The sequence below is a fragment of the Lucilia sericata genome, unplaced genomic scaffold, assembly GCF_015586225.1.
Source record: "Lucilia sericata isolate MDLA Ls3-8-SP2 unplaced genomic scaffold, ASM1558622v1 Contig000468F_arrow, whole genome shotgun sequence".
NCBI lineage: Eukaryota > Metazoa > Arthropoda > Insecta > Diptera > Calliphoridae > Lucilia > Lucilia sericata.
In genome coordinates this window covers 146,992-173,293 of record NW_023994483.1, presented here as the reverse complement: position 1 = coordinate 173,293, position 26,302 = coordinate 146,992, and the positions used below count along the sequence as shown (strand labels likewise).

Here is a 26,302-nt window from a genome sequence, read left to right as displayed (position 1 = left end):
TATCTATCTATCGATCTTCTATCTATCGATCATACTAATCGATCATCATCTATCTATCTATCTATCTATCTATCTATCTGCTATCTATCTATCTATACTATCTATCTCTCTATCTATCTATCTACTCTAATCGATCTATCTATCTATCTATCTATCTAGCTAAGCGATCTATCATCTCTATCTATCTATCTATCTATCTATCTATCTATCTATCTATCTATCTATCTATCTATCTATCTATCTATCTATCTATCTATCTATCTATCTATCTATCTATCTATCTATCTATCTATCTATCTATCTATCTATCTATCTATCTATCTATCTATCTATCTATCTATCTACTATCTATCTATCTATCTATCTATCTATCTATCTATCTATCTATCTATCTATCTATCTATCTATCTATCTATCTATCTATCTATCTATCTATCTATCTATCTATCTATCTATCTATCTATCTATCTATCTATCATCTATCTATCTATCTATCTATCTAGCTATCTATCTATCTATCTATCTATCTATCTATCTATCTATCTATCTATCTATCTATCTATCTATCTATCTATCTATCTATCTATCTATCTATCTATCTATCTATCTATCATCTATCTACTTATACATCTATTGCAATTTGTAATTTAATTTCAATCTACTTACATCGTAAATTTCTTTAGCACATGACTTTGGTTTTTCTAAAATAATACCACGTTGGACACGTTCAACAACTTCGGTATTCTTTAGACGGCCATAAGGCATTTTGCCGCATGTGAACACCTCCCACATAAGGACACCTTTAACAAAAATAATTATATTAAATATAAAATAAAACTCAAAAACAATCGTCACAAAAAACCCACCATAAGCCCAAACATCTGATTTAGAGGAGAAACGTGTATAATTCAAGACTTCTGGTGGAGCCCATTTAATAGGAAATTTGGTTCCGCCAGAACTGGTATATTGATCGTCTAAAACATAACGGGCCAAACCAAAATCTGCCACCTTAACAACATTCTCAGAACCGACCAAACAATTACGTGCAGCCAAATCGCGATGTATATAATTGTGACGTTCCAAATAGGCCATGCCTTTGGAGACCTAATAAAAAAACATAATTTTTAATTTTTAATTAATTATACACATATGCTATATCCTTTAAAGAAGAAAACATACCTGTATGCACATATCCAACAGCAAACCCATATTACCAATCAATGTTGTCTCATGACGTCTGAGATAATTTAACAATGAGCCATGTTTCATGTATTCAGTGACTATATAAATAGGACGATGTTTAGAGCAAACACCATATAATTGCACCAAATTTGGATGTTGCAATTTGGTCATAACTTTGGCCTCTTCTATGAAATCATCCTCGGACATGGTGCCCTCTTTCATCATTTTAACAGCGGTATCTATAGAACCACGCCATTTACCACGGCGCACCACACCAAATTGTCCCGAACCAAGTTCTTCCGTTAGCATTAACTCCATAGGATGGATTTCCCATTTATCTTTTAAAGGAATAGATTAATGTTAATTAATTAGTTTTAATTTATAGTCATTAAAGTGTTTATACTTACCATGTGATAAACCGGCTGTTGGTGGTACTGGACGATCGCATGGTGAGGATTTTAGACGACAGGCTAAACCACCCGAATTGTGTCGATGATAGTTGATTAGATCTGGTATGGTTTCGCAGCAATGCTTCTCACTTAAATAGTATTCTCCGCGAGCGTTTTGTTTAATGTGATAGTGTTTGACATGTGATTGGGGACTGTGAAGTATAAGGAGATTTTCATTAATATAATAATGTTTTCAATAGAATTTCGAAAATATACAAAATTTCGAAGAGATTCGATTTTGTTTAAGGCACCAGAAAAATAATTAAGTTTTCTACTTACACTTTGGTATGCAGCGATAGTGTGTATAAACCTTTTGTTGATGATTTACGCACCACAAAACAGCCTTCTTTGTCGCCTTGTTTTAACAAGGATTCAGCCCGTTGACGTGACATATCACCAACGTACCATCTGTAAATAAAAAGTACAAAAATTAAATTAAATTTTTCATTTTTATCCTCCAATTTCTATAAAAGGGAAATAATTCTTTAATTCCTAAAGGTTTTCATCGATTTTAAGTTTTGAATTTATAATATATAAACCCACTTGGAACGGGTTTAGAAATCGGCAGAGTAGAGCACACACGATGGGCAAAGTTTTTATTGAAACTATTGGTCTTAATTAGCTATGTCCTATGCCCATGTTTATGGCAAGATATGGATTCCGGGTCAAAAGAACTGCTCTTTTTTATGAGAGAGTTCTACATCCATCGATCGAAACTAATACGGAGCAGGATCTGGATCACTGCTTTCTAAACAGGTTTCACATATTCGAAAGCGATCAAAATGTTTTTAAAGTTCTATTGAGGATTCGATCGCTTTCGAGTGGCCTCTTGTTTTTTTTTCGAAAAATGCCCTATTCCAAACAAAGCAAACACAATCGGTACAGTTTCACAGTAATGTTCTGATTGGACTCTTTGTTACCATCAGAGCATAATCTTCACGCAATGATTGATGATGTTGTTGTAACAGATTGGCTGTGACTAGATGTTCTTCCCTAGGGAACAAACTTCCGGTTGATACAGCTGTTGTTGAGTTGACAATCTTTGGCCAATTGAGAATCGGGTCGTTCTGGAGCGGAGATCCAATTGTCGTGGGAACGATTCGGCTAGTTTGCCGTATTTCAGGATTACCGTAATGGATCCATTTTTCATTCCAAGACATTAACTCATTTCCAATATTTCGCACCACTTTCACTCCACTGAGGATCATCAGTGGCCGTTTTCGCTAACTGCACCGAACTTATACCAAAATATTCACCACTATTGCCAATAGAAGTGAAATTTTTGTTACTTTAACATTTTCTTTCCTCTCGAAGGAAAAATTGCTATCTTGAGCTTGTCGTAAACCATTCATTCACAATAGTTGATTTTGTTTGCAACAGCTGTTCATTGTTTACAAATTTCTATTAAATTTCACAACAGGGAAATTTGTTTCAAGTCAAAAAAGTTAGTGAACGAAAAAAGTGAAAAGGAAACATATTTCATGTGAAATATTGATTGGTGATAGGGGGGTGATTTATTTCATAATGTATCAACATTGTCTAACTACGATTTGGTTCCAATAACACCAAGAAGAGTCCTCTAAAATAGCCGACACAAGGCAAATCCCGAATTCTGGCCTATGGGTCAGATAGAATTTATGGTTCGACTGCGAGCACAGGGAATGCCCGAGGAGTCAAATAACAGCAACAGCTTCTAGTCCTGGCAGACTAGAGGTACTCAAGGCACCTTTTTTAACCCGGCATTGCAATAACAACCAGATAAGAGAAGATTCATCAAGATAACTTGACGAGGGAGGAATATAATTATATAAAACTAAGTGAAAATATAATACAGCTATGAAAACTTCAAAATGACATCTACTAAGTTACTAAAGACAAAAACCGAGTTCAAAATTTTGCCATCTATTATAAATCCCGCTTGTTTAAGTTATTTACCCAATATTTAAGAAATGGAAACAAAAGTGCTAACAGTAATTACTTACTCGTATCTTTCTAAACCCAATAATGCTTTGGGTTTAACATAATTACTGGGTATGTAACCAACATTACCCATGGCATCTTTAACTTTCCACCAATGCTCTTGGGAATCATCAATTACTTCATATTCGGCATTCTAGAAAAAGACGAAATATAAATTAAATTAGAATCAGTTCTGCAGGTGATAATTTTGAAAGAAAATAAGAAAAAACTTACCTTTTCCAAAGATAAATCCCCTCCCTCAATGGCTTTGAAGGGATATAAAGCTACGACAAGTTTAACAAAATGTGAATTGTCCTAAAAATACAAAGAAAAAGAAAGAAAGTTTAATATTTATAAAACACATATCAAAAAACAATAAGAAATACTTACCTTAGCTTTTGAATTTGGTGTTCCTGGAGTTGGTATACCACCTGGCATTGTGTTATCCAATAATGAACCGTTACCGTTTAATAAATTTGGTGACTGTTTAAATGTGGATACCGATGACTAAAATAATAAAAGAATAAATAATTTGTAAAATTAATATGTTTATACAAAACAACCATTAAAAATTTGGACAAATAATTAATAATATGTAGTTGTTGTAGTTTTTGTTAAGTAAAAATAATTTTACCTGTGGGTGCAGTGAAGTAGGCGTTGAACTACCTAAACTGCCAGAACTATTATGATGCAAACTAAATTGACTTGTTGAGGTGGAATTATTTGGACTAATGCTGCGTTGTGAAATCTGGGCGGGCGAACTGCCAGTACCTAAAAAGATAAAGAATAAGAAAAATAAAATAATTAGTATGTTTAATTTTAAGTAAAAACTAAATTTTAAATTATCAAAGAATTTCATTAATTTTTTTAACAATTAAATTAATTAATCTGTTCAGTTTTATTTATTTTAAATATATTTAATATATTTCAAATCTTTTGTTTATGTTTTCAAAATTTCCAAATTATATTTTTTATTCATCTAGTATTAGCAACTGATAAAAATTTGTTAGTTTATCAACTAAGTTCGTTGCTTAAGTCTTTTGTTTTGTTTGTTCGTTAATTACAAAACGGAATATGTTTAAACTTGAATTTGGGTCTTGGGTCACTTGTTGCAGTTTCAATAGATGTAATTAAAAGATTTTATTTTAGTATTTAAGTTTAATTTTGAAATGGCTAACACGTGGGAATTAGTTATACATCAAATCAAACATAAAAGAAATATAATTTAGGACAAATTTGCATAGAAAACAAAACAGAAGCAAGTTTTAACTCTTAAACATAGAGTAGTTAAATTTATATCTTTATTATGAAAGTTTTATATTTCTAATCTCCTTTCCCTTTCAATTTTCAAGCTAAAAAGAGTAACACTTTCTTCTAATTTGCAACATTTTGCACACAATTTTTCCATTTTCAATAATAGTTTTGGCGATTCATGTTCTTTTATTCTACAAATCAAAAGTTTAAGTGATTGAAACTGTAAACAAATATTAACATTTAAACAATTAATTGAAAGCAAAACGTTTAAACAATATAGAATAGTGTTTAAATCTTTTGTTTTCCCATGCATCTGTTTCTTTTGTCAAACTTAATCTGAATTTTTTTAAAGAAAAGAACAATCTAAATGTTTAAACGATTTAAGCAATAAATTAGTATGAAATCAAATGAAATAATACGAGGGCAGATCAAAAAAATTTCGCAAGAAAGAGAACAATAAGATTTCTAGAAATAGTTTTTTTAAAGCAAATTTTTTTGTAAGAAATCTATTATTTTCTAAAATAACTAACCTACTACTAACTACTAACTAACTAACTACTAACTAACTAACTAACTAACTAACTAACTAACTACTAACTAACTAACTAACTAACTAACTAACTAACTAACTAACTAACTAACTAACTAACTAACTAACTAACTAACTAACTAACTAACTAACTAACTAACTAACTAACTAACTAACTAACTAACTAACTAACTAACTAACTAACTAACGAACTAACGAACTAACGAACTAACTAAAAACGAACGAACGAACGAAACGAACGAACAACTAACTAACGAACGACTAAGAACTAACGAACTAACTAACTAACTAACGAACTAACGAACGAAATAACTAATAACACTAACTAACTAACTAACTAACGAACTAACTAACAATAACTAACGAACGGAAAAACAACTAATAACGAACACGAACGAATGGACAACGAACGAACTAACGAAACGAACAAAAACGAACGAACGACGAACGAACGAACGGGGGAAGAAAGCGAGGAGGGCGGAAAGAACGAACGAACGAACGAAAAAGAACGAACGAAGGAACGAACGAACGAACGAACGAACGAACGAACGAACGAACGAACGAAACGAACGAACGAACGAAACGAACGAACGAACGAGACAACGAACGAACGAACGAACGAACGACCGAACAAGGAACGACCAAACGACCGAACGAAGAAGGAACGAACGAACGAAGAACGAGCGAACTAACTAACTAACTAACTAGCTACTAACTAACTACTAACTACTACCTATCTATCTATCTATCTATCTATCTATCTATCTATCTATCTATCTATCTATCTATCTATCTATCTATCTATCTATCTATCTATCTATCTATCTATCTATCTATCTATCTATCTATCTATCTATCTATCTATCTATCTATCTATCTATCTATCTATCTATCTATCTATCTATCTATCTATCTATCTATCTATCTATCTATCTATCTATCTATCTATCTATCTATCTATCTATCTATCTATCTATCTATCTATCTATCTATCTATCTATCTATCTATCTATCTATCTATCTATCTATCTATCTATCTATCTATCTATCTATCTATCTATCTATCTATCTATCTATCTATCTATCTATCTATCTATCTATCTATCTATCTATCTATCTATCTATCTATCTATCTATCTATCTATCTATCTATCTATCTATCTATCTATCTATCTATCTATCTATCTATCTATCTATCTATCTATCTATCTATCTATCTATCTATCTATCTATCTATCTATCTATCTATCTATCTATCTATCTATCTATCTATCTATCTATCTATCTATCAATAAGTTTATGGGCAAAATTGTACCAATTTCCCGTAAAAGGCCCACATTCGAAAACTATTCTAATGTTCATATTGAACATTAGTATGGGTTTCTTAGAATCTTTTTGTTTACTTTTGCGTACCTCACTATTATTTAAAATCAATTAATTATTAAAATTATAGTTTTTACTTTTATTTCAATAATCTTTTTAACACATTATAGCTTTTAACCTGTCTATCTGTCTTATCATCATCTTTGGGGTGTTAATGATATTGATATTATAAAAAAAAACATTTAGATTTCATATACAACCTTGTGTTTTTTTTCATTTTCTTATTTAATTTATCGTCTATTAATTGATTTATATAAAATTTTGAAGATGTTTCAACGATCACTTGCTATGATTTGTTTTAGGAAGTTTTTAACACTCATTAGATATGATCGTAATGAATCATAAAAAAAATTTAATATTTTTCCACATATTAAGCAAATAATAACATGCATATACATGTTTTTTTTGCAATTTAGTGTTTTTATTAACATATTAAAAATATATTAACAATAAAAAATAATAAATCATTAAATTGGTGGGCAAAAATTTGCTGTTATAAAGAAAACATTATATTAAGGGTATTCAAATAAGGAATTTTTGAAATTAAAATTTTCCATAATTTTTTAAATTTTTATTTTTATAATAATTTTTAATTATAATACAATGGACAGTTTTTAACAAATTTTTTTTGTTATAAAAAATAGGTGTGTATTTGTTAATCCAACTGAAATAGTTGAAATTAGTTGCTTTTGTTGTTTTTTTTCGTAAAATTTTTAATTACAATTTCATAGTAAACATTTATGTCTGTGCCTTTGTTTACATTTCAAAACAAATCAATTTATTTCGTTTTGGGAAGTTGAAAATGCATTTATATTTAATATGCAAAATGCGTAAACATTTTTTTCAACATGCGTTTTAAACATTAATTATTGATTTTTTTTTCACTAAAAATTTCCATTTAACCTCGTCTGCCTTAAAGTTTTAGTTATTTAGCTATATTACTACGCACAAGTTGTCATTTGTCAGTTTAAAACTGGGTAGATAACACTGGTTTACAGTAAATTTAAAATATAGAATTTCATAAAATATATTAAGAATTTATTCCTCAATTAATAATTTTAAAACGTTTTTGGAAAGCCAAATAATTAAGCTTTCTAATTATATATTATATATTTTCATTATCACTTAAATTTGTAAAGAAATTTTTCATTTAATAAGAGAAAATTTGTTTACTTTTTTGTATTTTCCTAACTTTGTCTACTATTTTCTATTAATTTTTCTATGAAATCATTTATTTTGAAATAACTATATTGAAAGAGATTTTTATTGTGAACACAACAAGATTTAAATTTTTTAAATCGGTTTAAAATTATAGATTCTGTAGCAATTTTCCCTAAGTACCTTTTACTTCTCACATACTTTTTATTTTACCACCTAAAAGTATGCTTTAAAAAGACAGCAGACAAATCAACTATTTTTTAATGAGTGCATGAAAATTTTATGATGGTTTTAGAAAATCATTGATAACTTTTTTAATTTTTAACCGATTTTAATAAATGATATCTCATTTTATTGCAAATAAAATCATCTTTAAATCTATGTAAATAGCTGTATACAGTTTTATAGAAAATTTTTGAAAAAATTTAACTTAAATTGCAAGAAATTTTTTGTTACATTGTGTAATTAAGTTAGTTTTGAAATACAATTATTAGTTAATTTTTATTGTGTTTTCTACGATTTGTCATATGCAGTCAGACTTATACTTTTATAATTAAAAAAATGTTTTATGTATTTTTTTTATACACATGTTTATTTATTGATTGATTTGTGAGTTGAATTTAAAGTGATAAAAATCTTATAAAGTTCATTCACTTGAATGACAAATAATAAACAACTTAAAAACATAAATCAAAAGAAATATTAAACATATTAAACGGCGCACATCAAGGGCATTTTGTAAATTCTATTAAAAAAATCACTTAAATAAAAAATTCTTTAAAATTTATTAATATTTGTAAGTTGTTTAAAATTGTTTTTAAAAACAATATTGAAAAATGTATGAAATTTGTCTTGAATTCCTAAAAATTTTATAATTTTAAAAATGTTTATATATTATTTCCATCCCTGATTTCAGCCGTTAATTAACAATGTGGATATGGAATGACAATCTTATATAAAACCTTCCTTGTAGTACAAGTACAAGCTGTTTTGATATTAGATTCTTATAAAATTTCAGTATTATATTTCTAATATAATTTACAAAAAAAATTTATAATTTTAAAATCTATCTAAAACAGTTTTATATTAATTAAACTAGCTTTTATTGCTATTTTTTCATAATTAAATTTAAAAAAACAAGTATAGTAAATGTTACACTCTCAAACTTCTTGTAATAACTTAATTCTCAAACAATTAACAACAGGTGTCGATAGATTTGTTTGTTTTTTAAGAAAAAAATTTACTTTGTTATAAGTTAACTACAGAAATATAAAAATTATAATTAAATTAATTAATTAGTTTTTGTTTTCACTTTTTTTTAATTGTGTTCATGTTCTAATTTGTTTTGCAAATTTTATTCTATTTTTTTGCAACAATTTGTTTAATAACGGATATATAAACGTATTAGTTGTTTTAGATTTTAAATTTATGAATTTTATATATAAGAAGAAGTTAAACCAGTTAATTATACCCTACACCACTATTGTGATCCAACACCCACCCCTTCAAGTATCCTAATCATCACTATGTCCGTCTGTCCGTCCGTCTGTGTGTCCATGTAAACTTTGTGTGTACGCTACAGGTTGCAATTTTCAAGATAATTTGTTGAAATTTGGTAACTACTCTTCAAGGACAAAGTCTACTGAAAATTATTAAAATCGGGCCATTACTTCACCTTGACCCCATACAACCGTACTCCCCTAAATTGTGATTTTCAGCTTATAATTATGTTAAACATTTTAGTATCTCATACAAGCGATCATGCTCTACTATACATACTACATACTTGTTTTATATAACTAACTAACTAACTAACTAACTAACTAACTAACTAACTAACTAACTAACTAACTAACTAACTAACTAACTAACTAACTAACTAACTAACTAACTAACTAACTAACTAACTAACTAACTAACTAACTAACTAACTAACTAACTAACTAACTAACTAACTAACTAACTAACTAACTAACTAACTAACTAACTAACTAACTAACTAACTAACTAACTAACTAACTAACTAACTACTAACTAACTAACTAACTAACTAACTAACTAACTAACTAACTAACTAACTAACTAACTAACTAACTAACTAACTACTAACTAACTAACTAACTAACTAACTAACTAACTAACTAACTAACTAACTAACTAACTAACTAACTAACTAACTAACTAACTAACTAACTAACTAACTAACTAACTAACTAACTAACTAACTAACTAACTAACTAACTAACTAACTAACTACTAACTAACTAACTAACTAACTAACTAACTAACTAACTAACTAACTAACTAACTAACTAACTAACTAACTAACTAACTAACTAACCAACTAATTAACTAACAAACTAACTAACTAACTAACTAACTAACTAACCAATTAACTAACTTACTAATTTACTAACTAACTAACTAACTAACTAACTAACTAACTAACTAACTAACTAACTAACTAACTAACTAACTAACTAACTAACTAACTAACTAACTAACTAACTAACTAACTAACTAACTAACTAACTAACTAACTAACTAACTAACTACTAACTAACTAACTAACTAACTAACTAACTAACTAACTAACTAACTAACTAACTAACTAACTAACTAACTAACTAACTAACTAACTAACTAACTAACTAACTAACTAACTAACTTATCTATCTATCTATCTATCTATCTATCTATCTATCTATCTATCTATCTATCTATCTATCTATCTATCTATCTATCTATCTATCTATCTATCTATCTATCTATCTATCTATCTATCTATCTATCTATCTATCTATCTATCTATCTATCTATCTATCTATCTATCTATCTATCTATCTATCTATCAATCTATGTATCTATCAAAGATATTTTATAAGGATCGGATGATGAATTTTTCAATCTGTAATAAGACTTAAAGCTATTTTCAAAACATGCTTCAATATTATGTTCAAGAACCATTTAAAGCTGTTTACACTTTACCCTAGAAGTAAATAATAGTGACATTTAAACAAAATTTTTATTTAAAAAATTTTTTACATTTATTATTGTTATTTTCTTTAACATTTGTTAAATAAAAACTTAACAGAAAACCTACATTTAATATGTCAGAAAACAGCACCTTTAACTAAAACCCCAGACAACTTCACCCAAAAAAAAAAACATACATACATAAGTACTGTGGAAAACATAACAAAGCATGTTAACACATGTTCAAAACAACACCTGAGGAAAAACTTTTTACCTTGGCTAAACCTTTTTTTTGTTTACTGCAGCCATATTAATAAAACTAACTAACGTTTAATGTTTATTTTGGATTTTTTTCAAAAGATTTATGAAAATTTTTATTAACAATTGTTGACATTATCAAGATGACATTTATGAACTTAAAAACAAATAAATAATTATAAATAATAAAAAATATTAATAAACCTAAGATTTAGTTATGATTTATTTGTTTAAGCCAGTTATTAAATATTTATTGTATGTTAATAATTTTATTACATTTTAACCTTCATTTTCTTAATAAGCTTTAAACACTTTAGGGCATTATGTTGCCAAATTAAGAGAAATAATGTTGATTTAGTTAATGCTTTTTTAAATTGTGTAAATCTCTTTAATGTATTATTTTTTAAATTTGTTGTCAACTTAACAAAATTTTGTTAAAAATTGTTAAAAATAAAAACAAAATAAAAATTTGGAAAAAAAAAATAATTAAAATTAGTTTTTAAACGCCCACACATGTACGTATTTTGGCCTTAATTGGTGGTTTGTTAAAAATAACAAAAAAATCCATATTACTTCATTCTTCGATTTTGGTTAAGCGAAAAATTTCATAATTAATACAGTAAGAAAATGTTAGATAATTTTTTTTTTTAAGAGATTGTGTTTTTATACCCTACATCACTACAGTGGGGAGGGTATTATGCGTTTGTGTTGATGTTTGTAGCATTCAAAAATATTGGTCCTACACCCACCTTAAAGTATACCAATCGGCTCAGAATCACTTTCTGAGTAGATTAAGCTATGTCCGTCTGTCTGCCTGTCCGTCTGTCTGTCTGTCTGTTTGTCTGTCTATCTGTCGGAAAACCAAGAATTATTCCATGAAGATTGTTGTAAAACCTAACAATAACCCTAACCATCATATATAAGACCCTCTTCCGAAATTTACCTTAAGTTTACGATAATGGATACATTGCAGTTACGGTTAACCTAAACAAATACCTATAAAACATTGTACTATTTTAAAGGTTTATTCATAAATAATAAACTTTCTTTTATATGAAAAAAAAAACTGTTATTTTTTAATATAATAAAAAACAAGCATGTTTTCCTGCCATAAATCTTTTAACATTTTACGTTATTGAATAACAATTGAAAACGTTGCAAGCTTAATAATAACAAAATATGTGTGTAATAGTTATAATATGTATTAAGGAAATGCTTAATAATCACGTATTTGTGCTAGTTTTCTTTCTGTTTTTTTCTACACATAATAAATTAAATTTTAAATTAGATACTAACAGTAGTTCAACGCTACTACTAGACTTTAAATAAATCCTTAAATATGTAAATTTTACTTTTCCCAAAAAATCCAAACTAAAAGCCTTTTAAATTTTCCAAAAGCAAAACAAAGAGATACCACAAAAACAATCACCTTAAACAAAAGGAAAATTCACTTTCTAAAAACCACTCTTTCTTTGCCATTTATAGAAAAATGTTGGTAATTTTACCATGATAAAGACTTGATTGCTATAGTTTGCTTAAGAAAAAAAACCCAACAGCAAAAAGTGGTTACATTAATAAACTGTTTTTTTAAAGCAAACGTTATAATATATAAAACAGACGTATGGACAGACAGTCATAGTTTGGCTTTGGTTTGTTAGTCAAAAAAAGGCAAACAATGTGAATGTAAGATAAACATTTTTATAGTGTTATTAAATTTTTAATAAATTTGAAATATTTTTCATACACTTTTTTGTAAATCAATTTATTGTTTTTATAAGGAAATGGAAAAAAATATTAATTAAAATTTCTTTTAAAAAAATTTATGAAAATTTTGAAATGTATGTATTTTTAAAAATATTTTGTAGACTAATGACATACACTAGTCAGTAGTAGTAGTAGTAGTATTAGTCTACTAACTAGTCTATGGGCTAGGCAACTGATTAGTTTATTAACTAGTCTACTGAATAGACTATGGACTAGTCTAGTGACCGGTCTATGGACTAGACTACTAACTAGTCTATGGACAAGTCTAGTGACTAGTATACGGACTAGTCTATTTACTTGTCTATAGGCCAATCTATGGACAAGTCTATTGATTAGTATATAGACTAGTCTATTGAATAGTCTGCTGACTAGTCTATAAATTAGGCTACTGACTAGGTCACTGACTAGTCTATTAACTAGTCTACTGACTGGTCTATCAGGCTACTAACTAGTCTATGGATTAGGCTACTGGTTAGTGTATGGGTTAGGCTACTAGTCTATGGGCTAGACTACTGACTATTCTATGGACTAGTCTACTGACTAGTCTATGGACTCGTCTACTGACTAGTCAATGGACTAGTCTACTGACTAGTCAATGGACTAGTCTACTTACTAGTCAATGGACTAGTCTACTGACTAGTCAATGGACTAGTCTACTGACTAGTCTATGGACTAGTCTACTGACTAGTCTATGGACTAGTCTACTGACTAGTCTATGAAATAATCTAATAACTGAGTCTACTGACTAGTCTAATAACTAGTCTATGGCTAGGCTACTGACTAGTCCATTAACTAGTCTACGGACTACACTATGGACTTGTCTACGCCTAGACTATGGACTTATGCACTGACTAGACTATGGACTTGTCTACTGACTAGACTATGGACTTGTCTGCAGACTAGAGTATTGACTAGTCTATGAGTTTAAAAACATTTTGTAGGCTGATGACTAGTGTATTGAGTAATCTACTGAGTAGTCTACTGATTAGACTATGGACTAGTCTAGCGACTAGTCTATGGACTAGGCTATTGACTAGTCTATTAGGCTACTAACTAGTCTATGAATTAGGCTACTGATTAGTCTATTAACTATTTTACTGACTAGTCTACAGACTAGTCTATGGACTAGTGTACTGACTAGTCTATTGACTAGGCTACTGATTAGGCTACTGACTAGTCTAATAACTTGTCTATGGACTAGGCTATGGACTAGTCTACTGGCTAGTCTATGACTAGTCTACTGATTAGACTATGGACTAGTCTAGTGACTAATCTATGGACTAGGCTATTGACTAGTCTATTAGGCTACTAACTAGTCTATGGATTAGGCTACTGATTAGTCTATTAACTATTTTACTGACTAGTCTACAGACTAGTCTATGGACTAGTGTACTGACTAATCTATTGACTAGGGTACTGACTAGGCTACCGATTAGGCTACTGACTAGTCTAATAACTAGTCTATGGACTAGGCTATGGACTAGTCTACTGACTAGTCTATTGACTAGGCTACTGGCTAGTCTATTGACTAGGCAACTGTTTTTTCTTCTAACTAGTTTATGAACTAGTCTATAGAAAAGTGTACTAATTAGTCTATGGACTAGTCTACTAAATTCAGAATATTTTAAGGATTAGTCTACTAACTAGTATAGTTTATTGATTAGTCTATGGTTTAGTCTATTATCTAATTAATTGACTCTTCCATGGACTAGTTTGTGGGCTAGACAAGCTTCAAGTCTCTAGACTCTTACATTGACTATAAAATGGACTAGTATATGGACTATTCCATGAAATACAACTTTTAAAGTTGATTTCTAAAAATTTATAATTCCATTTGCCATCTCTGCCATTATTCCTTTCATTCTCACTGTATTATACAAAAGACTTAAGCAACAAGCGCGTTTTTCTTGTTTATCTCCATTTAGAGAAAAGACTTAAGCAACATGCGGGTTGTCTATCATTCTCTCCTTAAAAAAGGAAAGATTTAAGACATATGCGTAATACTCTTGATTAACTCCTTATAAATAAGAAAGACTTAAGCAACATGCGCGTAGTTGTTGTTGTTCTTTAAGCTTATGTGTTCATAATGGAGCAAAAGACTTAAGAAACAAACGTAATTTGTGGTTTTTGTTTCTAGACTTTAAAAATTTTTTTAAATTTAATAATAACAATTTAAAAAGGGGAAAATTTACAATATAATTAGAACAAATAAGAATGAATAAAATTTTTTGAATATAAAATTTCAATGTTTTGCATTAAAAATTGCTTAATTTAAAAAAAAATCTTTATTTTCATTAAAACAAAAGCAAAATATTGTAAACATTTTGTTTATTTCATCTAGTCATTTGTTAAAACTTCCTGACTACAAGTGTTTACTTTATTTGGAGGTTAAGTATGTAGTTTAATGTTTTTTTTTTTTTATCAAACATACGTACAAATTTAATGTTTATTTTGTTTTCGCTATAAATATTTACATAAAGTATATGATTTATTTAAAACTTAATAAATGCTATTGTATTCTTTTAAGTTAAAATAACTTTATGCTAGGTGTCTTGTCTGGTCTTGTTTTCTCTTCATTGCAACCTACAATTAAAATATAAAAAAAATAATGTACTTAACTGCCTACTTGTTGCTAATGTTTAACATACAAGTTTTTGTTGTATGTTTGTTGAAATTTATTTATTTTTATATTAATTAATATTTAGTTTTAAATGACCTTGACTTCTTCTGCAGTCAGTAACTTTTTAAAATACAACACAAAAAAAAAACGTGTAACTATAAATATTTTCGAAAAAAAATTTAAATTTATGACTAAGAAGTGAGAGTGTAAGGTGAACGAAGTGTTAAATGTTGGTTGGATAAGTTCATGTTAAATAATGTCATAACCTTAAAAATAATCAAACAAATATTAGATCCATAAATACTTTTTATTGCTAAACATCAGCAGTAAGCCTTTTATAGAACTTTTAATGGCAAATACGTGAGAATCTAGATTACAAATTTTACAAAAATACAAAACCTAAACTTTTTAATACTTTTTTGTATTAAGAAAGTTTCCAAAATTAGCACCGTTTCATTGTAAATATGAAGTTTTAATAGTTTATAACCTTAAAAACTAATCAAAACCTTTTTTAATCAATAAATTAACTTGTAACTGTCAAATGTTTAAACTAAAACTAAACCATTTTTAGACCTTTTAATTGTCATTACGTGTGAACATGAAAAAGCTTGCTTCAAGGTGTTACAAAGATATCAGGGGAAGTCGTTAAGATTACAACATTTCCTCAGAAATCGCATTGAAAACGAAAACCCTTTTAGGAGTTTAAACATTTGTCAAACCCTTTTTTAGGCCTTTTTATTGAAATTGTTGTTAAGATTTCAAAATTTTCTCTTGAATTAAAAATTTTGGTTATTTTTAATCAAAAATACCAAAAAAGTACTTTTTTGAAAAAATACTTAAATAAGTTTCATTTTTCTAACATAAAAATAGAAGAAGATAGAAGAAATTAAGCATGAAAATAGATTTTTGTAAGATTTTACATCTCGCTCTACTTAAGAAAGAAAAGTACTTTTTCAAATAAAAGTATGTGTATGTGCTAAAAAGTACCTTTTCAATTTAACAAATAAAATTTGAAATGAGTTCAAGCTTTAATTTACATAAATTTTCTTTTCATTAAGAAAATTTACATTTAGTGTAAAATTTAAAAAATTTTTAAGAAAAAGTACTTTTTAGCATTTTCTTAAAAAAGTACTTTTTTGAAATAACTTTAAAGTTATATAAATTAATATTTTAAATAAAAACTAGAAATCAAAAGTTTTTTGTAGAAAGTAGTTTATGCCCAAAAAAGTACTTATTTAAAATAGTATAGGCAACAAAACAAGAATTTTAGACTCAAAAGTACTTTTTTCAAAAAAAGTAGTAGAAAAGTACTTTTTTATTTTTCCACTTTTTAAAAAAAAATGAGTATATTTTAGTAAACAAAATTAACCTAAAAAGAGACTTTTTGACTCAATAGCAAAATTTGCAAAGTAGTAGAAAAGTACCTTTTTTTACTTATCTCCTATTTTGAAAAGAGTGCATTTTCTCAAAATTTATCAAAAATTATTGGAATCATTTTGCAAAATTTTAAATTATTGTTGGTATTATTTTGTAAAAATAGTATTTTTTTTTTAAAAAAGGTACTTTTTACAAAAAAGCTACTTTTTTAGAAAAAAAAAAACAACTTAAATTAATGTAAATTAAAATACATTCTAAATTAAAAAATAAACAGTTTTTCAAAAGAGTATTTTTACAAATTTGACTTATCTGCCAACAAAACAGTACTGTTTTGTAAAAAAAAGATGGCGGACAACACGTCAAGTGTGCAGCACGCCATTGGCAAAAAGATAGAGGCAAAAGTAAAGGATTTAACAGGAGGGAGCTTTAAGCAATTTCACTTAGACGTCCCCCCCGGGGCATGCTTCCTTAATAAAAGGCCCTCATCTTGGTGTATTGCAATCTCTGGGGTATAGAGTTGCTACCAGTAATTCTAGTCTGCCGGGACTATAAACTGGTGATGTCAATTCATTCCTAAGAGTTTTCTTGCAATCATGTGACATGGGTTCGAACCAGAGAACTACATAATCTGGTACTACAAGTGGCCAGTTGCTCGCAGGACTTGTCCAGACTGTTCAATCGCAATCCACGTAGTGGCTGTGGTTTAAAAACAAATTCCCGAGAAGAGTAGTTGCAGTTAAAAGAGTGATGCACGGTGAAATCTATATTTCAGGATAAGTTCGGCGCTGTTGCCGAATGACAACAGACAGCACACAGATGAGTGACTGTGGGACTAAGTTGGTGTTAAATGTATATAATACGGGACGAACGTAGGGGTACACATAGGGGAAAAAAATATACACGCCTGTTACCAAAATGACTCTAGTACAGTACAGAAAAACGATCAAGTCAACAATAGATATGTGATAAGTACTTTTCTGCAAAAAGTACTTTGTGTGCAAATTAATGTTTTCTTAATTATTATTTAAAAATTTTAAAATTTTATAAAATAATATACAAAACCTGATACATATCATAACATAAAAGTACTTTTTTGGGAAAAAAGTACTTTTTGTGAAAACTTTTTGTTTTTACATTTTATTGATATTTCATTTAAAACATTTAGTAAAATATTGTTTAAAGCAAAGTAAAATATAAAAAGTACTTTTTTTCAAAAAAGTACTTTTTTCATGAAACCCTATATTATTACGAAAAATTGCTTTCAAACACAAATTATTAAAATAAAAGTTAATTATAAAAAAAATGTATTAAAAATAAAGTACTTTTTATCCCAAAAAAGTACTTATATAATCAAAATTATATATTGAAACCTGGTGTTCCAATTTGATTAATTGCTTAAAACTAAAAAACATAAAAAAACTTAAACCAAAAACATACCCAGCTTCAAGGCAGATAAAAGCATCATATTTCTAAAGTTGATTAAACAATGTTTGTCAAACTTATATGTCACACTGTAAGCCGCAATAAATTGTTGTTTTCTGTAATAGCAATAGCAGCAGCAACAACTACTTAGGAATTAAACAAGTTGTTGTTTTTAAAGGCTTAAAACTTGTTACAAAATATTGTTTTCTTTTTTTATTTTCTTAACTACAAAATCAATAAACTTTCACTCTATTGATGGCAGAAGAAAAAAAAAAATAGCGTAAAAAATAAAACTCAAATTAATTGCAAGTACTTCATTTAAGCTGAAATGTTGATGAGTTTTGTTTTGAAGTAGTTTTTACGCTGCAAGTCATTTATTTAAAAAAAATATATTAATAAAATTTTATAGATTGTTTTTTTCGATTGTGTTTAAAAATTTATGACAGACAAAATTTAATTATTTTTCTTTATTTTAAATAGTTTTTGCATTTAGTATTTGTTATAACGACTATTTTACTTTTAATTTTTTACACGTTTCCTCTTATTGTTTCAATAAAAACAGCATTGTTTGTGTCATTTATTTGTTGTTTTCTTAAATTTGTTTCTCTATATAATTTTTTTAAATCGATTTATATTTTTTCAGTATTTTAAAGCACGTTTAAGTGGAGGCTTGATTTTATTTTATCATTATTATTTAATTCTCTATATTTTGTTGCTTATTGATGATTAATCCTCACCAGAAATACAAAAAAATTCAAAATATAACGTTATATGACCTTTATCATTTATTGTTTAAAACAAAATTGTGCAACAACAATTTGCTATATATATTTTTTATATAATTTTAAATCTGTTCTAGTTTATTGTATAAAATTTTAAATACATTTTGTTAAATTTTTTTATTTATATTTCTTGTTAATATTATAGTTTTTTTCTTTTTTTTGTTTCCAACAAGTTTTCAAATAGTTGTAGTCGAATTACACTTAATAAATATTGCGTAGATTTGAATGTTCATACGTCAGAGTCTACTCACTTTCAAACTTTTGCAACCAGTTTGACGAAATTAAAAAAAAAAAACTAAACTTTAAATGATATAAAAATTTTAAATTTAAATATTTTTTTTGAAAAAAGCTAAATAAAGAAACAGACAACTTTTAAAACCAGCATTTGTTTTAAAAAGCACTAAAATGATAAAATAAAAATTTGTGGTTTTAAACTAGTATGTGTATTGAAAGAGAATCTTAGATGCTATTAAGTAATAACTTGAAATGAGCTGAGATTGGACTATAGCAGATGTGAGTTAGAATTGTATTAGAAATGAACTAGATCTAGAGAATTGAACAAAAAGTGAACTGGAACTGAACTAAAACTGAACTAAAACTGAACCAAAACTGAACTAGAACTGAACTAGAACTGAACTAGAACTGAACTAGAACTGAACTAGAACTGAACTAGAACTGAACTAGAACTGAACTAAACTAGAACTGAACTAGAACTGAACTAGAACTGAACTAGAACTGAACTAGAACTGAACTAGAACTGAACTAGAACTGAACTAGAACTGAACTAGAACTGAACTAGAACTGAACTAGAACTGAACTAGAACTGAACTAGAACTGAACTAGAACTGAACTAGAACTGAACTAGAACTGAACTAGAACTGAACTAGAACTGAAATAGAACTGAACTAGAACTGAACTAGAACTGAACTAGAACTGAACTAGAACTGAACTAGAACTGAACTAGAACTGAACTAGAACTGAACTAGAACTGACCTAGAACTGAACTAGAACTGAACTAGAACTGAACTAGAACTGACCTAGAACTGAACTAGAACTGAACTAGAACTGAACTAGAACTGAACTAGAACTGAACTAGAACTGAACTAGAACTGAACTAGAACTGAACTAGAACTGAACTAGAACTGAACTAGAACTGAACTAGAACTGAACTAGAACTGACTAGAACTGAACTAGAACTGAACTAGAACTGAACTAGAACTGAACTAGAACTGAACTAGAACTGAACTAGAACTGAACTAGAACTGAACTAGAACTGAACTAGAACTGAACTAGAACTGAACTAGAACTGAACTAGAACTGAACTAGAACTGAACTAGAACTGAACTAGAACTGAACTAGAACTGAACTAGAACTATACTAGAACTGAACTAGAACTGAACTAGAACTGAACTAGAACTAAACTAGAACTGAACTAGAACTGAACTAGAACTGAACTAGAACTGAACTAGAACTGAACTAGAACTGAACTAGAACTGAACTAGAACTGAACTAGAACTGAACTAGAACTGAACTAGAACTGAACTAGAACTGAACTAGAACTGAACTAGAACTGTACTAGAACTGTACTAGAACTGAACTAGAACTGAACTAGAACTGAACTAGAACTGAACTAGAACTGAACTAGAACTGAACTAGAACTGAACTAGAACTGAACTAGAACTGAACTAGAACTGAACTAGAACTGAACTAGAACTGAACTAGAACTAGAACTAGAACTGAACTAGAACTGAACTAGAACTGAACTAGAACTGAACTAGAACTGAACTAGAAGTGAACTAGAACTGAACTAGAACTTAACTAGAACTTAACTAGAACTGAATTAGAACTGAACTAGAACTGTACTAGAACTGAACTAGAACTGAACTAGAACTGAACTAGAACTGAACTAGAACTGAACTAGAACTGAACTAGAACTGAACTAGAACTGAACTAGAACTGAACTAGAACTGAACTGGAACTGAACTAGAACTGAACTAGAACTGAACTAGAACTGAACTAGAACTGAACTAGAACTGAACTAGAACTGAACTAGAACTGAACTAGAACTGAACTAGAACTGAACTAGAACTGAACTAGAACTGAACTAGAACTGAGAACTGAACTAGAACTGAACTAGAACTGAACTAGAACTGAATTAGAACTGAACTAGAACTAGAATTATAACAATTGCTTCTAAAGTAATCGCTCTGAAATTCATAACATAATATTCATGTCTAATATAACCTATAACAAGCGAATATCATACATAGAGCTTACTGTCCAGCTTACACTACTCATGATTTGTAGACAATGAATTCTAAATTCTCTTCAGTTCCTTTAAATTTTATATATTTCCTACCGAAAACAAACTAATCTTCACTCAGGGTCATATTATAAACAGCACTAGTGAAAAAAATCAATTAAAATTTTTTTTTTTAGAGAAAAACAAAAATAAAATAAAAATTTTTATGATCGTTTTTTTACGACAGTGAACGTAAATTACTGGAAACAAAATAGTTAAGAGGATATCTAAATAACTGTAAAAATGCCAAATATTGCAACGCAATTAAATGATGACAGTTTTTTAGAAAACGTGGAAACTTTCCAAATTAAAAAAGCATTAAATTGATTTTCAAATGATTTTTCTTAATAATGAGCAGTAACTTTTTAATTTATTGGTAATTTATCTATATAATTAACAGCTGTATTTATTAGATCGGATATATATCGAAATATTGATCTTCTATGTATAAAATTAAGTAAATTTTTGTTCACTTTTAGTTCAGTTCTAGTTCAGTTCTAGTTCAGTACTAGTTCAGTTCTAGTTCAGTTCTAGTTCAGTTCTAGTTCAGTTCTAGTTCAGTTCTAGTTCAGTTCTAGTTCAGTTCTAATTCAGTTCAAGTTCAGTTTTAGTTCAGTTCTAGTTCAGTTCTAGTCCAGTTCTAGTTCAGTTCTAGTTCAGTTCTAGTTTATTTCTAGTTCAGTTCTAGTTCAGTTCTAGTTCAGTTCTAGTTCAGTTCTAGTTCAGTTCTAGTTCAGTTCTAGTTCAGTTCTAGTTCAGTTCTAGTTCAGTTCTAGTTCAGTTCTAGTTCAGTTCTAGTTCTAGTTCAGTTCTAGTTCAGTTCTAGTTAAGTTCTAGTTCAGTTCTAGTTCAGTTCTAGTTCAGTTCTAGTTCAGTTCTAGTTCAGTTCTAGTTCAGTTCAGTTGCCTGTCCGTCTGTTAAAAATAGACAGGACCTAAACGGAAGAAGTTTTATGGATTTAAATTCTCTAAATATGGGTCCATATTAGTTTCTAATACCATCTAGCCATATCCGTCTATCTGTCTGTCCACCATAGGTCGCCATATCCGTCTGTCGGTCTGAAAACACCATAGGTCACCAACGGGGGTGGCTAGAGGCCTTGAAAATCTTCTGAAATTTAATTGTATTCATGTTTTAAACAGCTGTTTTAATTAAATACAACAAAAACGTAAAAGTTCTTCAAATAAATGGTATAACTGAAATGAAATCTAGATTTTCTTTTAATATTCTTAAAATTTAACCTTATAAGTTTATTACCCCCTCTATTAGCCAGTAGCCCCTTTAGGTCATGGATAGTGCACAATGGGTAAAATAAAAAAAAACAGTATTTATTAGAAAAACAACAACAACAATGATAAAGCTTAAGATAGTCAATGAACTACTTTAAAAGTTAAAGTTTGTGGCTTCTTTGAGAAACTCAAAATTTTAAATGAAAAACGAAAAAAATAACAACAAAAAGAAAAACCATAAAAATAATTACAAAAAAACACAATTGATTTTATAGAAAATGAAAAGAAACGAAAAATAAGCTAAAAAAAATAAAATTTTTTAATTTTTTTTAAAGAAACTGAAACAAACTTTTTAACACAATCAAAAAAATTTTTTTAATTTTTTTTAATTATTTCAAAATTGAAATTTTCAAATACTTTTTTAACACAATCCTTTGTTTTTTATTTGTTGTTATAAACAGGATTTTTGTTGTTTTTAATTGTTAATTGTTTACAAAAATTCAAAAATTTTCTGCCATTCTTGCACAATAGGTATTTTCTTTTAATTTTTGTAATTATTTTGGTTCATTTTTTTTTAAATTTTTTTGTTAAGCACTTTTTAATTTAATTATTTTCATAATATTGAATCATTTATAAAAAAATTAATTGTTTTAAAACACGCCGCGTTTGGTTGTATTGCATTAAATGTTAAAAACTCAACTGATTTAAAGTCAGCTACAACAAAAAAGTTTCGGTTCAAAAAAACAATATACGAAAAAATATACAAATACTCTCATAAAAACCAACCAACGTCTTAACACAAACAACATTTAACAAATTCTCATAGTAAAACAAACACAACAACCACAAGATTTATTTCTTTTAAAAACAACAAGTGTTTTTTTTTTTTGGTTTTGGCTATAGCGATGATGAAAAGTATATAACATACAACTAACATTTTATTTGTAAATGAAATAATAATGCCAATCACTGCTAAAATTAAAGAGAAATTTGTTAATAACTTTAGCTTAATGTAGAAAGAAAAGTTAGTTATATGGCAGCAACATTTCATCAATGATTTGTGTACTGTCTTTACTATAAGTTAGTGTACATTAGTATTAGTTTTAAGTCATATTTCTATGGCCAACAGCAAAAACAGTCTAACTCGAAAATTATCAACACATTCACTAATCTAAGGACTAGTTAATAATATATTAACTATTGATTACTACTGGTCTTAAGATTATACCAAAAACTAACATAATACAATTTCTCTTTAAAACCACTTAATCGTTTAACATTCATAACCACACATTTGTCTATGTATGTGTCTGTTTTAATTGCATTTTTACTATTTAACTCATAAATTTATAAACGCAGCACCTCAGAAAGAGAAAAAGTTGTTTGTTCAATTTTTTTCAAGAAAAAATCTCTGTTTTATTTATACATCAAATAATAAAAAAGCAACAGCTAAAAAAAAAATATCTATAAACTTCACATTTGTGCAAAATCTAGTAAAACAAGATATAAAATAACTAAAAAAAAATGAAATATAAAAAAAATCAACCAAGCAAAACCAAGATTTAAAATGGTTAAAAACAAAAGTGTATAGCAAAACTGAAAAAGATGAAAGATTTGAAGACAAAAAGGCATAAACGTAGTCAGGATGGAGTGAAGGGGGTCTTCCCATAGAAAACTGTCTGACTGTATGAAAACTGTCTTCCCAAAGAGGACACTTTTTTATATGAAAACTGTCGTCCCAAAGGAAATACTTTTCTATAAGGAAATTTTTTTCCCAAAGAAGACACTTTTCTATATGGAAACTGTCTTCCTAAAGAAGACACTTTTGTATATGAAAACTCTCATCCCAAAGAAGATACTTTTCTATATGAAAACTGTTTTCCCAAAGAAGACACTTCTCTAAATGAAAACTGACTTCCCAAAGAACACACTTTTCTATATGAAAACTGTCTTCCCAAAGAAGACACTTTTCTATATGAAAACTGTCTTCCCAAAGACACTTTTCTATATGAAAACTGTCTTCCCAAAGAAGACACTTTTCTATAAAAAAACTGTCTTCCCCAAGAAGACACTTCTCTATATGCAGACAGTCTTCCCAAAGAAGACACTTTTCTATATGAAAACTGTCTTCCCAAAGAAGACACTTTTCTATATGAAAACTGTTGTCCTAAAGAAGACACTTTTTTATATGATAACTGTCTTCCCAAAGAAGACACTTTTCTATATGAAAGCTGTCTTCCCCAAAAAGACACTTTTCTATATGAAGACAGTCTTCCCAAAGAAGACTCTTTTCTATATGAAAACGGTCTTCCCAAAGAAGACACTTTTCTATATGAAAACTGTCTTCCCAAAGAAGACAATTTTCTAGACGAAAACTGTCTTCCCAAAGAAGACACTTTTCTATATGAAAACTGTCTTCCCAAAGAAGACACTTTTCTATATGAAAACTGTCTTCCCAAAGAAGACACTTTTCTATATGAAAACTGTCTTCCCAAAGAAGACACTTTTCTATATGAAAACTGTCTTCCCAAAGAAGACACTTTTCTATATGAAAACTGTCTTCCCAAAGAAGACACTTTTCTATATGAAAACTGTCTTCCCAAAGAAGACACTTTTCTATATGAAAACTGTCTTCCCAAAGACGACACTTTTCTATATGAAAACTGTCTTCCCAAAGAAGATACTTTGCTATATGAAAACTTTATTCCCAAGGAAGACTCTTTTCTATATGAAAACTGTCTTCCCAAAGAAGACACTTTTCTATATGAAAACTGTCTTCCTAAAGAAGACACTTTTCTATATGAAAATTGTCTTCCCAAAGAGGACACTTTCCTAAATGAAAACTGTCGTCCCAAACAAGACACTTTCTATATGAAAACTGTCTTCCCAAAGAAGACACTTTTCTGTCTGTCTTCCTAAAAAATACACTTTTCTATAGTAAAACTGTCTTCCCAATGAAGACACTTTTCTATATGAAGACACTTTTCTAGACGAAAACTGTCTTCCCAAAGAAGACACTTTTCTATATGAAATCTATCGTCCCAAAGAAGACACTTTTCTATATAAAAAATGTCTTGCCAAAGAAGACACTTTTCTATATGAAAACTGTCTTCCCAAAGAAACACTTTTCTATATGAAAACTGTCTTCCCAAAGAAGACACTTATCTATATGGAAACTGTCGTCTCAAATAAGACACTTTCCTAGACGAAAACTGTCTTCCAAAAGGAAACAATTTCCTATATGAAAACTGTCTTACCAAAGAAGACTTTTTTCTATATGAAAACTGTCTTTATAAAGAAGACACTTTTCTATATGAAAACTGTCTTCCTAAGGAAGAAACATTCCTTTGCAGGACGTAGCTTTTTCAATTAGAAATTTCCTTGTTATTAGATTTTCTATTAAATATCTGTTCTATTTTGGTCGACTGATTTAATTCCTATTACCATTTTTTTAAATAATTTATAATTGTTTTCTATTTTGCTTTGGGCAAAGAAAAAAATCAAATAAATTAACTGACATACTTTTTTCATTAACCCCTTTTTTACGTTTTTTCCTAATTAAAGTTATTTTATTATTTATTACTTTTATTCGCTACAAAAATGGAAAGATTTTTTTTCAATTAAATTACATATAAAT

At 28.4% G+C, this 26,302-nt stretch overlaps 1 protein-coding gene across 5 annotated transcripts in view; it reads right to left on the bottom strand.

Annotated features, from left to right (window-relative positions):
* The window catches only part of LOC119605254 (tyrosine-protein kinase Btk29A), a 161,660-nt gene that overhangs the window by 1,727 nt on the left and 133,631 nt on the right, over positions 1 to 26,302 (bottom strand). For 4 of the 5 annotated variants that reach the window (XM_037958241.1, XM_037958245.1, XM_037958243.1 and 1 more), the window contains 9 exons: positions 4,225 to 4,361; positions 3,981 to 4,097; positions 3,825 to 3,905; positions 3,614 to 3,744; positions 1,911 to 2,039; positions 1,590 to 1,783; positions 1,180 to 1,520; positions 867 to 1,104; positions 667 to 800 (listed from right to left, as the gene is read on the bottom strand). In XM_037958241.1, the coding sequence (XP_037814169.1) occupies positions 667 to 800; positions 867 to 1,104; positions 1,180 to 1,520; positions 1,590 to 1,783; positions 1,911 to 2,039; positions 3,614 to 3,744; positions 3,825 to 3,905; positions 3,981 to 4,028 (1,296 nt within the window). In that variant the 5' untranslated portion in view covers positions 4,029 to 4,097; positions 4,225 to 4,361. Of the gene's footprint in view, positions 1 to 666; positions 801 to 866; positions 1,105 to 1,179; positions 1,521 to 1,589; positions 1,784 to 1,910; positions 2,040 to 3,613; positions 3,745 to 3,824; positions 3,906 to 3,980; positions 4,098 to 4,224; positions 4,362 to 18,367; positions 18,636 to 26,302 lie in introns of those variants that run through there. The other variant, XM_037958240.1, reaches the window with a different exon arrangement.